At 36.3% G+C, this 14368-nt stretch overlaps 2 protein-coding genes across 2 annotated transcripts in view; one reads left to right on the top strand and one right to left on the bottom strand.

Moving 5' to 3' along the window:
• The window catches only part of POLR2B (RNA polymerase II subunit B), a 41598-nt gene extending 30049 nt beyond the window's left edge, over positions 1 to 11549 (top strand). The window contains exons 17-25 of the mRNA XM_090266826.1: positions 3414 to 3510; positions 4532 to 4626; positions 5653 to 5903; positions 5984 to 6073; positions 6332 to 6439; positions 7330 to 7443; positions 7832 to 7992; positions 10588 to 10783; positions 11280 to 11549. Of these exons, the coding sequence (XP_090122952.1) occupies positions 3414 to 3510; positions 4532 to 4626; positions 5653 to 5903; positions 5984 to 6073; positions 6332 to 6439; positions 7330 to 7443; positions 7832 to 7992; positions 10588 to 10783; positions 11280 to 11369 (1202 nt within the window). The 3' untranslated portion in view covers positions 11370 to 11549. The remainder of the gene's footprint in view (positions 1 to 3413; positions 3511 to 4531; positions 4627 to 5652; positions 5904 to 5983; positions 6074 to 6331; positions 6440 to 7329; positions 7444 to 7831; positions 7993 to 10587; positions 10784 to 11279) is intronic.
• IGFBP7 (insulin like growth factor binding protein 7) overlaps positions 11459 to 14368 on the bottom strand; it is a 78244-nt gene continuing 75334 nt past the window's right edge. The window contains exons 3-5 of the mRNA XM_090266828.1: positions 14032 to 14148; positions 13340 to 13466; positions 11459 to 11723 (exon numbers count right to left, since the gene is read on the bottom strand). Coding sequence (XP_090122954.1) covers positions 11710 to 11723; positions 13340 to 13466; positions 14032 to 14148 — 258 coding nt within the window. The 3' untranslated portion in view covers positions 11459 to 11709. The remainder of the gene's footprint in view (positions 11724 to 13339; positions 13467 to 14031; positions 14149 to 14368) is intronic.

Here is a 14368-nt window from a genome sequence, read left to right as displayed (position 1 = left end):
TTACCTTGATTGACATCGTTCTGGGAGCAAAGGTCCTGGTGACAAAAGTTCACCTTGACTTAAAGTGGGTTGGGTCTTTGAGCCTTGTCAGTGCTGAACTGAGGCTTGAGGTGGATGAGGACAAAGTGGCAGGAAGGCTTTGAACATGGCTTACAGGTAGATTGTAATCCCAGATTTCACATGTGTATTAGTTCTTGAGCTGACAGGTATGTTTATTGAGCATTCAGTTTGTGTGAAACACTATCCAAGGTGCTTTACATGTCATTTCTAAGCATCGTAACAGCTTTGTGATGTTTCATCACAAAATGCAAAATGAGAGTAATAGTACCTTTTGTGGTGATTAAATGGTTAAATCCACTTACAAGTCATGGCTTAGTGCCTAGCAGTAAGGAAGGAATAAATGTTAGTTGATTAGTAATTGTGGTGGTTATATCATCTCTGTTTTACAAATGTGGAGACAGGATCAGAAAGGTATTTGCCTAAAGTTACATAACTTAAATGTATAAATTCAGAATTTAAACTCTCATGTATGTTTTTCCTTTTTGACTAGATGTAGGCCTTGACACCCTCCCACCCCCAACTCTCTTTCTTGTGTTGTTCCTCTTAACTACATTGCTTCCTGATTTTGGACTTTTAAACTAAGGAAAAATATTAGAAACATATTTCAGAAGTTTACTGTTTTCAGCTAAATTCAGCTGGTCTCTCATTCCTGCCAGAATACCTTGGGTAAAGGTTGTGGGATGGAGGAGGTTGCCTCCTGGTCTGTAGTAGGTGTGGCCTACATGGGCCATCCGGGGGTTGTCCCACAGGAGGCTGAAAAGCCTCCGAGTGGCTGAGGCAGCTGAGCACCTTGAGGCTGCATACCTGGAGAAGAGTACATACCATGTTTCCCCGAAAATAAGACAGTATTTTATATTGATATTTGCTCCTAAAGATGCACTAGGTCTTATTTTCAGGGGATGTCTTATTTCTCCATGAACAAGAATTCACATTTATTGTTGAACAAAAAAATCAACATTTATTAATATACTGTAATCATGTCATCACAGACATCAGCATAACCAGCCAAACTCTGAATTCCATCAAGAATTTGGGGGTGGCTGTACTAATGACTGCTGCTCGGTCTTATTTTCAAGGGAGACCTTAAATTTCTAAGCTTGAAAAAAATTGCACTAGGTCTTATTTTTGGGGAAACAGGGTAGCAGTGCCCCACGGAGGCGTGAGGACATGCTGGGGAGGTCTTCCATGTCACATATGTCCTAGGATCACATCACATCTCCCCAGACCCTGAGATTTCTGCAAATTCTCGATTCTTTTCAGCTCTCTCCACCTTCAGAATCCTGCCTTATGCTGCTTGACTGTGTAAAACTTAAAATTCTTCTAGCTCTCCCAAAGAACACACACAAAAGGATGATGACCAGCGTGGATGTTACTAAAGAGTTCTTAGAGGAAATCCTGCAGATTTCAAGAGTTTATTGCACACCCGAGAAGTGACTATTTGACTTTTCTGATCTCTTCTTGACACTGCCCTTCCCTTGGAGAATTTCACATTCTCCCTCCTCCCTAAGCAGAGAATTCTAGCCAGTTCTGCTTCCAGTGTAAATACTCTAACCTGTTGAAGGTGTTTGGAAGAACAAATGCCTTATTTCTGTGATCCTTTATCCTTAGAGAGTAGTCATGTTTATAGTTAGCACAAGCATTTAGTGTTATCTGTTAAAGGGGCTTACTATCTCAAATTTCTGCAGGATTAGGTGGGATTGGGGAGTAGTTCTTGAGTGGAGAGAGGTTTGCCTGTCTCGAGGTTAGCCCTGTTCAGCTTTAGCTGTGGTTGTAATGTATATATGCAGACCAGTGATGTCAGATATGATTTTTCCAAGAAGAGTTTGAAATCAATAAGCTTTTGTGTGAATTTTCTTTTTAAGGTGTTAGGAATGAATTCCGATTAAAAACAAACTCTGGAATCAGCTGCCTTGGGCCAGTGTGTTTAAAACAGCTGGCAGAAAACTTTTTATGGCAAAGCAGCTAGAGCTCTTAAGGAGCAAATGGAGTTGTCAGGGAGCAGGGCCTGCCCTTTGCATACATCTCCTTCTCCAAATCTGTTTCTCCTTTGGGTTGGAAATTAGTGAGAATTAGAGATGTTGAGGAGTGTGTATAAGTGTCGCAGACCCAGACCAGCAGCACTGCCACCCCTGCCTGCACTCCACTTGTTAAAATGGTTATACTCCTGCTGTCTTCACAAAGGAGTAAATGAATGATGCGTCTTTTTATGAAGGGTGGGCTGTTTTTTTGAAACTGAATTTTGCTTTAAGGAAGCAAATATAAAAGATTTATTCAGAATTCAGATAACCATTATATTCAGTCAGATGGATGTTGGTTCCTTTATATTATGTAGTAATAGTTTTTTTGTTTTTGTTTTTGTTTTTCCCTGATTTTTTTTTTTTTTTAAGAGACAGGGGAGGGGAGGGAGAGAGGGAGAGGGACACATCAGTTGCCTCCTGCATGCACCCCAACCAGGGACTCTGCAACCTAAGCATGCGCCCTGACCCCGGGAATCAAACCCGTGGCCTTTTGGTTTATGCGGCGATGCTCCAATCAGCTGAGCCACACCGGCCCGGGCAAACTTGTCCATTGCAGTCCACATTTGAAATATTTAAATCAAGATATTTTGTTAACTATAGCTTTAGAGTATAGTATATTTTAATTTTTGGAAAGATCTGATGATTCACAAATATGTGGATTATGTTCATTGGAACCACACTCACATTCAACAGTCATTTCTTATATTGTAATCTAGTGTGTTTTCAACATTTTTTCCTTCTTGATGTTTTTTCTTTTCTTTTACAATCTCATCAAAAGTAGTTTTGGCAGCAGCAACTAAGAATAAGACTGTGGTGGCGAAGATAGGATACCACTCTTTTGGTGGCATAGGCAGAGGATCTAGGAACAGAGCAGGCCTGGGAAGAGGTAGTATCAGGTTCAGACCGAAAATCCGAAATCAGCCTACTGTACTGCTTTTTAACTTTGGGATCATGGATCAGTTACTTAATTAGCTCACTCTGATAATGAGAATAATAGTAATACAACCTTGTTCATGACATGGGGTTACTATGAGAATAATAAAACTTGGTTTGAGGAGGTACTTTATAAATCTGAGGTAACTCGACTATGTAATCACTGATTTTAAGAATGGACACGTTGGGAGTGACTGCTCTTAGGATTTGCTTGCATTAAATGTTAAGTCATCAGAGTAGTTGCCTCACAGATTGCTATTCCAGGAGGCGTAGACTTTGACAGTTGCCATGGCGAAAGCATCTGGGGCAAATAGAGTGAAATAAAATTGATATAAAAGAAAGGGGCAATTTTTCTTTGTTTCCCAGATGATGCTTTAATGTATGCTCTTCGATGCACCACAGGTATCAACTCAATTGTGGCCATTGCATCATACACTGGATATAATCAAGAAGACTCTGTTATCATGAATCGTTCCGCTGTAGATCGAGGCTTTTTCAGGTCAGCTATTTATAAAAGTTGTCGAACACAGATACAGTGGAAATATTAATATGTTAATCAAAAATGTTCTCTAAAAATTGGTTTGACTTACGTGTTTTCAAACTTTTTGGTGGTTTTGAAGATAAGGCTGGAAGAAATTTTGATCTGACAACAGAGAAATTTTTCTGTTAAGATATTTCATCTTTTGCCTAGATTCATGAAGCCTGTGGCTGTCTGGCAGGCACATGCTGTTGTGTGGATGCCTGTGTAGAGTTCACTGTGGTGAAATCAGTGCCTTACTCCAGAAAGCAGAAGGCCTGGTTGGTGGTCATAAACCACTGAAGACACTGTTTCCTTTATCTCAGGATTTTCAGATGCTAAGATTTTGAGCCCCACCCCCCTTTTTTGTAAGCAAATAGATGTTTGCACTTAGATAATATGGAAACATCTAAGAAATAAAAATAACCCTGTAATCTTAGGACCCATAAATAACTATTAAAATTATAATGTGTTTTCTTTTCAATCTTTCTGTTACCCTATTTATTAACAAACAATTTCTAATCCTAGGCATATGATGACTGGTTAAAAAACTGGGAATTAAGAAGAGGATAGAGAGAGAGAGAGAGAGCACGCGTGCTTGGCATGTGTGTGTGTAGTTTCAGAGGTTAGCACTAGGACTGAGGGTGGACATTATACCTCAGTATATCACAAACTTCTCACTTGAACTAATGGAACAGATAGATCCTGGATGACTCTCTCTGAGGGTAATAATGGAAGGATTCTTATTTTGGGTAGGCGCTTGGACTCTTGACATTAGGATCTTCCTGTTCATACATACAATCCTGGCTGTGTTAAGGTTATAGGTCAGGTGTCACATGTGTGGCCCATGTGAACCATTTTGGCCCTTAACATAGTTAACTCTGACCCTAAAATCATGATTTAAATTATTTCCTGAATATCAAGTAAATAAAAATTACTGGTATGTTCTAAGCCCTTTTACTAGAGGAAATAGAAGTTACCTTCAGAACCGTGTGTTTTTTAGGTCTGTTTTCTATCGATCATACAAAGAACAGGAGTCTAAAAAAGGATTTGATCAAGAAGAAGTTTTTGAGAAGCCTACACGTGAAACATGCCAGGGTAAGTGCTAATAACATTTAAATTATGGAATTAAAAGTTAACTTTTCGTGGTTTCCCTAATTTTTCTGGGTTTTGTCCTTACCCCTTCCTTTTTTTTTTTTTGCCATGTGAGAGTACGGTTTTATGTCATTCTTGGAGCTCAGAGCTAAGAAAATATGTGTATTTACCAGAAGTTTTTGTACCTAGGAGTGGGCTTGGTGTAAGTTCTTCTCTCCTGGTAGATTCTGCTTTGATGAGGGTATTTGTAAATCAGAGAGGTCCTATAATTTCATGGGATGCACCTCAGCTTCATTTTTTTGTGTAGTGTGGATGCTCCCTCCCTTCTCGCATTGTGATGTGACCATATTTGTCCAGTCACCGTATTTGTATACATTTAACAAATAAATAAGAGGATACCTAACATTTTTTGAATCTTCTGAAAAACTCAAACTTAGTTTTTAGTTGTTATTATTTTCATAGACACTTAGAAAATATGTATACAGTAATATGGATGGGATGTCCCAGGGAAATGGGGTGTCTGTTTCAATTTTGAATTCTAGTCAAAACAGTATTGCATGAAGTAAAATGTGCTTTGTTTCCTAGGCATCTTCCTATTACTTCATTTTCTGGGCTAGCTCTATGTAGTAGTTTATGTTCAGTGGAGTTAAGATTACATAAGATAAAATGCAAAATTTCTACAGGAGGATGTGTATAGAGGGCATAGACATTTTCTCATGTAATACAGAGATCAGAAGATGGCAACACACTTATCCAGAGTCACCCAGCAAATGGAGAATCTGATTTTCCAGTGCTCGGGCCAGTGCTGTTCACAGAGTTCAGAATAATTAGTAATATTTGGAATAAGGGCACTATATTATTACTATACCTATGGATATGGTGTGTAAGAGATTCCTGTAAACATCTCTGACTTGGAATTGATTTATGTATTTGGTTTTTAATCTTTAGTGAGGGGCATTATATGACATTTTAAATACTTTTCTATGTGGTAGTACCATTTCAGGAAATTCCATGTCTCTTTCCTCGTAGGTATGAGGCATGCCATTTATGACAAGCTGGATGATGATGGCTTGATAGCTCCTGGGGTTCGTGTATCGGGAGATGATGTTATTATAGGCAAAACAGTCACCTTGCCTGAAAATGAAGACGAATTGGAGAGCACTAATAGACGCTATACCAAGAGAGACTGTAGCACTTTTCTCAGAACTAGTGAGACAGGCATTGTGGATCAGGTTATGCTAACTCTCAACCAGGAAGGATATAAGTTTTGTAAAATAAGGGTGAGTATAGCTTTGTCATATCACTATTTATAGAAAGTAAACCAGATCAACTTAACTAACTTATTTTTGTATGGGTTCAGGTACGTTCTGTTAGAATTCCACAAATTGGAGACAAATTTGCCAGTCGACATGGTCAAAAGGGTACTTGTGGTATTCAGTATAGACAAGAGGTAAGTTTTTTTCTTCTTTTTATCTCCACCACTCCTAACCCAGTTTTGTTGAACATTTTATTAGATTAAAATTTGGTTTAACTTAAGAGTCCAAGGGTGGTAGAGGCTTGGCTTTTAGTTTTAGTGTTGACTAAATATATAAACATACTATATTGAACAGAATTTAGGACATAGAAAAATTCAGATGAAGAGGGATCAGTTCTAGTGCCATAGCTAAGAGATTTAAGTTTAAATTTCTTTTAAAAAATTTCTTTATAGGATATGCCTTTCACCTGTGAAGGTATCACCCCTGATATCATCATAAATCCCCATGCCATCCCCTCTCGTATGACTATTGGTCACTTGATTGAATGTCTTCAAGGGAAGGTAAGAGATTTCTTTAACAGTATGGGTTTCAAACTGATGGTCCTTCCAAAATTATTAGGTGATTTCTCTCATGTTTGAGCCAGGGTTCTTTGGAAAAAGCTAGTAAGATACTTACTTTCCTGATTCTAAATTGGTTATGATTATGCCTTTCTTTTTTATTTTTTTATTTTTTTTTTGGTGAAAATTTGTGGTTAAGGCTGAGTCACAACTTTCATAAAATTTCCTACATCCAACCTGTACATTTACAGGGGTGGGCAAAAGTAGATTTACAGTTGTTTATATGGAAAATACAATCAATTAATAAATAATAATACAAGAATAAACTCTGTTTTGTGTACTCACAACTGTAAATCTACTGTTGCCCACCTCTGTATATGTTGGTTTTTTGACTGGTTCTTTTCTATAGATAAAAACTTAATTCATTGTTGGTTCATTGTCAGCTTAATTTTATAGCTATATTATTAGTTGTGTGTGCATTTTTCAGTGGAGGTTTTCTATTTTTAAGTGTCCTTCTTAAGGTAGAATGGCTGCAGCCTAACAATTGTATGACTTAGTTTTAGGGCATTAAAGTATTATTTTTCTTGAGCCGTAGGAAGTCTTTGGTAGTCTCTTTTTTTTTTTGTAATTATTCCCATGGATACCTTCATATTTGAAGGGTTATAATTGAGTTTTAATTTTTTAGATAAATTAGTTATAAATATTATGTCATTAATTATTTATAAATAATATGTTAATGAACCTTACGATATTATACTTTTCAAACATATTTTTAAGTTCAAAATATTTCCTTTTCTAGAAAGGGTTTTTTAATTGAGTATATTTTTGATACACATTTCTAAGGGGAGAGAGAAGGAAGGAGCCTTTTAAAGACTACTTTTTTTTTTTTTAAGGTTTCAGCTAACAAGGGTGAAATTGGTGATGCCACTCCATTTAATGATGCTGTTAATGTGCAGAAGATTTCTAACCTTTTGTCTGATTATGGCTACCATCTCAGAGGAAATGAGGTATGTTTGCTCTTACATCTATTCATGTTGCTTACATTTGTTATGTGTATTCTTATTTGTATGTGTGTAGTTTCATTCTTAAAAATTAAACCTTTTATTTAAGTACAACATACACTTCAAATATGTACATAAATTATAAATGTAGAGGTTGGTGAATTTTCACAGAACATACCTGTTACACTTTTATGCCCAGTAGCCCTCTCTCCCTTGGCCCCCCTCTAGTAACTCCCTCTCCCCTCTCCAAGGTAACCACTTTCTCGACTTTTAACAGTATAGATTCATTTTGTCTGCTTTGATTTTTAATAGAAATACAGTCATACAATATATGCACATATGTTCTTTGAACTTGTTTAATATTTTTAAGTCTGTACTTCCAAATCTGTTCTAGGTCCTGTACAATGGATTCACTGGTAGAAAAATCACATCACAAATTTTCATTGGCCCCACTTATTACCAGCGTTTGAAGCATATGGTAGATGACAAGATTCATTCTCGTGCTAGGGGACCTATTCAGATCCTTAATAGACAACCCATGGAGGGTAGATCCCGGTAAGAAAACTGTACCATTGTCATAGTTGTTATTAATTAGTTTTTTTTTTTTTTAATGAAAAATGTCAAACACATACAGAAATTGGGATAATGGTGTAACCAAACCCCCGTGTCCTTGTCAACCCACTTCAAAAACTATCAGATCATGGCACTATCACCAACTGCTGATTATTTTTAAGCATAGCCCAAACATATAATTCCTTCTGTAAATATTTCATCAAACATTTATAAAAGAGTGGTTCTCAAATTTGTTGATTTCAGGACCCCAGAAAGCTTTTGTTTATGAATTGTATCTATATTTAAGAACGTGAGGAAAATCTGACCTCATGTAGATAGGTATGTTGCTGGAAAAGGGAAAAACATTTTAGTAACCCTTTCAGGTGATTGTGGATATATATTTCTTTGGATGCTATACCAAAATGACAAGTTGTAGTAGTTTCTTAAATGTTAGTTGTAATATAGAGTCTGAAACCATATTGTGAAATTTTATATTTATTATATTAAAATGTATTGGCCTGTTTTGCACTTTGAATGTATCTTTTACACATGCATGATTTTGTAGCATCATAATTGGTCATTTGGAAAATACTGATTCACTGAGTTATGCAGATTTTTAAATGTTGACATTTATCATGATATCAGAAAAAATTTACATTTGTGAATATCACCACTGAGGTCATCAGAAAAGTCTTGAAGTATTGGGTAGCTATCAAGCCCATAGTGTTGGATAGAGGTTTTCTCAAGTTCTAATTTTTGATCAAAACCTCAAATTTTTAATCATTTTCAACAAATACTTAACATTGTTTTCTTTGAAATAAAAGGCTTAGGTTTTTCCTTTTCAGAAAAGATTCTGCCTAATATCTAAGTCTGAATTAACATTATTGCTATTAACATTGGTGGATTAACATGATTGGAATCAGCTGTTTTTTTCAGGTAAGAAAGATATTCCCTGGTCAAAGTGACTAGTTCAAAATTGTCCAAGTGCTTTTCTTCAAGACCATCATATTCAGTATTCAACAGAAGTACTTTATGACAGCTTCCCATTTTGTCATAAAATATTTGAAAGATGTGTATTCAAAGGTCAGGTTTTAATAAAACTAATCATTTTTATTGCTTCATTACTGACATTCTTAAGTAAAATGGCTTTTTTCCTTTCTCCACTCAGTAGAAAATATGACTTGCTTAGTCAAGTTTGGTACCACTGCCTTGATTTGTGTTCAGAGGCCAGCAGTTTTTATTCAGTAACTTTTGCAACCATTAGTGCAAATGTCAGCAGAGTGAAAGAAGCAGATGTGTTGTTAGTATTATAAAGATAGTTTTCACCCTCACAGGGTCCACAGAGAACCTTTACTTTAAAAGATTAGAACATTAAAAAAAAAAATTATTAAATATCCAGTGCCCAAATTTCCCTATTCATTGCATAATTTTTTAAAAGGGTTGTTGGTTTTAATCAGGATACAGATAAGGTCCATGCTTTACAGTTGATACTTCTCTTACGTTTTTTAAATCTTTTAGGTTGCTCTCCAACTTTTTTTTTCCTTGCGATTTATTTGTCAAAGAACTGGACTGTTTATCCCGGAGGCTTTCTGACAGTCTGGGTTTTGCTGTTTAGATTGCATTCCTTTGCAGCCTGGATCTTTGCATTCCTGGGTTCTGTGTTCCTGTTTTTCTTGTGATTAGCTAGTTAGATCTAGAGCCTTGATGAGATGATGGGATTGTGTTCAGTAATACTTCATAGTCATTGTATACTTCCGATATCTGCTGCTCTCTTGATTTCAGCACCTATTAATTAATGATTATTACCTAAAGTCCTTAATTAGATACAGATTGCAAACTGATGATATTCTAATTTTATTATTTCCTTTTCATTTATTAGGTAGAATACTTTTATAGAAGAGAAACTTGGTTTCATCAACTGGTTACCTGGTGACATACTTAATATAGTAAAGGCAGATAAATGCTTGATTCTTTCCCTTTATTTACCACTTCATGAATTGGTTGTCTAGCATCCTTCAAAGTTGACCAATGATTTGTTTTTTGAAAACAACATTAGAAACTCAATTGATTTTATGTTTTTGTGTATTAAGAATGTTAAGAAAACTGTCACCATTCACCTGTCTGGCCATCTGACCAGTGCATTTTATTTTACTTCTATTTTGGAGAAACTTGTTACTATTCACTTGTTCTTTCCACTACTTTTGCCAGCATTCATTTATTATTGCAGGCTTGATTGCCTGGGACGCTCATTCATGGAGAAGCTGCTGTACTTAGATCAAGTTTTGTTATTCATTTTTGAGTATAGAGTTGGATTCTAGTAATTTAAGTTAGCACGAGACTACTCTGTACTTCATTGTATTTTATGAGGAAAATTGTGTGCTACACATGAGGATCTAATGTGTTTCCTCTACTTCCTTCTAATGGACATTAAGTAGTTGGCAGACTTCTCCCCTCCCCACCATATAGAAAGAATGTTATAAGAGTAGACAAATTAGAGTCTAGTTCTCCTTTACTAATATCATTCTTTACCTTTGCCATTTAGTCAAGGTGATGTTGACAAATAAAAGTACAAAGTAACCTGTTGTTTTCACTTAACAGTGACGGTGGCCTGCGTTTTGGAGAAATGGAACGAGATTGTCAGATTGCCCATGGGGCAGCCCAGTTTTTAAGGGAAAGATTATTTGAGGCATCAGATCCATATCAGGTTCATGTTTGCAATCTTTGTGGAATAATGGCGATCGCTAATACCAGGACCCATACGTATGAATGCAGGGGCTGTCGAAATAAAACCCAGGTGTGTATAGACTTTCTTGGCAGTTGATAACTGTTTAGGATGTAACCATGCTGGTCTAATCACCCTGGCAGATTTAGTGTGGTGGAATAGATTGGCATTGTCACAGTTTTGAACAGCATGCCTCTATAAGATACCTAGTTTTAAATGAAGAAAAAAAAATTAGATTTTTGTAAAAATCAGTTTAAATTTTACTTTGGTAATGTCTCTAAGCTGTTCATCTTTTGGAAAAGGCCTTGTACAAGAAATTTTAAAAAGTGAGTTTTTTAAAAACCTATTACATAAGAAGGGTGAGTATAAATAGTCTGGCAGAAAGGGTGAAATACCAAAGCCTATTAAGAGAAAGGACCACCAAGGGCCAACTTTGTGGTATGAGTGTTATCAGCCTACTCCTTTATTGATCATGTCCAGTACCAAGTCTTTACCTTTTTCTGGGGTAGGGAAGTAGGCTCATTTCAGTACAACTTTGCTAATTCTTTTTTTTTTTTTTTCCTTTCAGATTTCTTTGGTGCGAATGCCCTACGCGTGCAAGCTATTATTTCAGGAGCTTATGTCTATGAGTATTGCACCCCGAATGATGAGTGTTTAGCTCTTTTAAAAGATTCTCAACAAGATACTTTTAAATATCTTTTGTGTCTTGTTTTTATGATACGGCTTTAAAAAATAACAGATATGTGCTACATTGTAATAAAAAGCATTTTATTTGTTTTGTTTGATGAATATGCATGCTTTTCTTCTGTAAATAGGTAATAAATTTTTGTAGATAGTCTTGATGCGTTATCTTTATTTTGTATTTCACTATGTAAAACCAGTGAACATAAGTAAGGTGTTAGTGGACTGGATGAAAAGAAACTGATTATTAGGCAAGAACAGGTGTTGTAATTATCCATGACTACTTTTGGCTGTGCAGACTAATATATTCCTCAGGTTTATAGCTTGGCACCTGTTAAAAAAAAAAAAGATTAAAAAATTAGTTACATATATGTACATGGTTGACTCTAATTTTAAGCAGTTTAGTGTTTCCAAATAAATGATGTTAAAATGTGGGGATAAAGGATAATGCAACTATAAATGACATGCTGGAGAGCTCTTTGGAATTTGAGCTACACGATTTTAGATGTGGAAGGCGGTTTTGCTGTATTGGTGTGTGTGCAAGAACTGGCAGAGCACATGTCACAGACAAGCAAGTTGAGATCCAGAGATGCTGAGAACTCTCTTTTGTCATCCAGCTCTCACTGAAGATTTAAAGTGGGAAAATTACTGGCAGAGCAGAGGCTCAAACACACGACTCTTAGCTATTGCTTTTTTAGTTTCATCTCCTGGCTCTTCACATCTTGGCTGAAGTGAATCTGATGAAACACCTTTACTTGACGTTTCTTCCTTTCATACCACAGCTGAGTGATCTACACATAGGAATGGTTTGATAAATGCTGACAGTCAATTTTGTTCTTATTTTTGACTTGAGGGAAAGCCAATCCAGACATCATCCTAATAGAACTATGTACTGTAAATGTAAGTACCATTATTCTGACACCCCAGGATGGGTGCTTAAGAGGAAGCTTTTGACAATAGAGTACTTGCCAATATACTCTCCTTTCTGCCTTTTATAAAACCTCAACGTGAAGGACCCACAATTGTTCCCTTTTAAATGGGTGTTTAATATAATAATCACAACACCAAGGAAAAATGCCATGTAGATAGATAGAAAGTTCCAGGAAATATTGGGTTGACCAAAAAGTTTGTATAGTTTTTTCCATAAAATAAAAGACACATTTTTCATTTTCACCAATAACTTTACTGATTTGGCTATTTTAAGTATGTTGGCTATTTCCTGTGTGGTATATAACATTGATTATTCTCAATTTACGTCTCAATTTTGTCTGTGTGGTATATAACATTGATTATTCTCAATTTACGTCTCAATTTTGTCTCTTATCAACTTCAACTGGTATATCCAACTGTGGAGCATCATCCAGTGAGAAATCTCCAGCGCGAAACTTTGCAAACTGCTTTTGACCCATTCGATCGTTCACAGCACCTCCATATACTGCACCACTCTCTCTTTTTTTTTTTTTTTTTTTTGCATTTCAGTTGAATTTTTACCTTTCTTAAAACAATAAAACATAACATGCTGAAAATGTATATTTTCTTCTATTTTCAGTATTGAAATGGCTACACAAAAGTTCACCATGCTGATATGACAGCTATCACAATACAATCTAACACAATTATTTAAAATGAAGTTAAAGAAAACTAAGCACTACTAGAGCCATCTTACAGTAAAAACCAAACAAGCCATTCCAGTCAAGTTTGAGTTTTTGTCTCTTATGTGTATGACAAGGTGAAAGCATCTCAGTCATAATAATAGCGTTCCATCAATTATCCAATTGTACTTTCAGAGCCATGTGCTCCACATTTTGATTACGTACTTAATGCCCTGTGTATTCTAACGTCATAGAATTTCATTAAGAGCTACATTTGATACTTTCTTATTGGTTCTGTTCTTTATTAAGCAGATGCACTAGTCATTTTTAAGTGCTTGTGAGATTTATTACCTACCTTTTTTCACTGGTATTTCATGTAAGCTATTAACCACAGTAATTTTTGCTGATGCTGAAGCCTGTCCTTGGGAATTAGAGGCATGGCACTCATATTCTCCTGCGTCTTCCTTACTGAGAGGCGATAACTGAAAAGAAAAAGGATGGTCAGTGCCTCTATGGTGGTCCTTTTTCCAGTGGATTGAGTTATCATTATTTCATAATTTTCCTAAGATGACCAGGGAATTCACAGCAAAGATACTGCTAGAAACGGTACAAGTCCTGTGCTCAGAGACTTACACCGCTACCATGTTTGCTCTGCTGGGAAGACTCATACTCTGAGGAAATGTGCACAGCTTTCTGGTCACGTTGCAATGGCTGAAAACTGGAGAGGTGCATGTCTTTGAGGAAAACTGTGATAGGGTTTATGATCTAAGTACTATCCGTGAGTAATCAGTAATTGATTAAAGTAGTGAATGCTTGGATCATTTAGTTGGCTGTGAGAATCTTACTTTGAACTATTAGGAAAAAAAATTCTTTTACTTATTTATTTGTTGGTCAGTTCCAAAACATCCAAAAGACTACTGTTTTTTTAGTTCCCTCTGAAAGCGGAGCAGCAGCTCCGTGTATGTTCAGCTTGGCGTACATCAGGCATCTTCACCAGGTCTGTGTCTAATCCCAGCAACGAAATCCGTGCCAACTCTTGGTACTCACCAGCACCCAGCCAGTTACTTCATGCTTCTCTGGGCCTCCTCGGGTCTGAATGGCGAGGTTGTCCCGGTCACCAGGCAAGAGTTCTATCCTCTGAAATCCATCATCATCCCTCCTTACCTGCAAGAAAGGGGGAAGGAGACTATTCTCTGCACTGAATCATCAGTTTGGAAGTGGTCACATTTCTGTAATTGCACAAGGGGTACATCAGACGTTTTAATTAAAACTAGCAATTTTCATATTACCCTTTCCTAAATACTTAAAAAAATAGATCCTCTTATTTCTTCCTGTCAGTTTCCCCCTAAGCTTACATGTTTTAAATTAACGTATTTTTCTGCCT

Source organism: Furipterus horrens, unplaced genomic scaffold, assembly GCF_987537825.1.
Source record: "Furipterus horrens unplaced genomic scaffold, mFurHor1.1.pri manual_scaffold_2, whole genome shotgun sequence".
Classification (NCBI taxonomy): domain Eukaryota; kingdom Metazoa; phylum Chordata; class Mammalia; order Chiroptera; family Furipteridae; genus Furipterus; species Furipterus horrens.
Note: the sequence above shows the minus strand (reverse complement) of the source record. Positions and strands in the feature narration are given on the sequence as shown.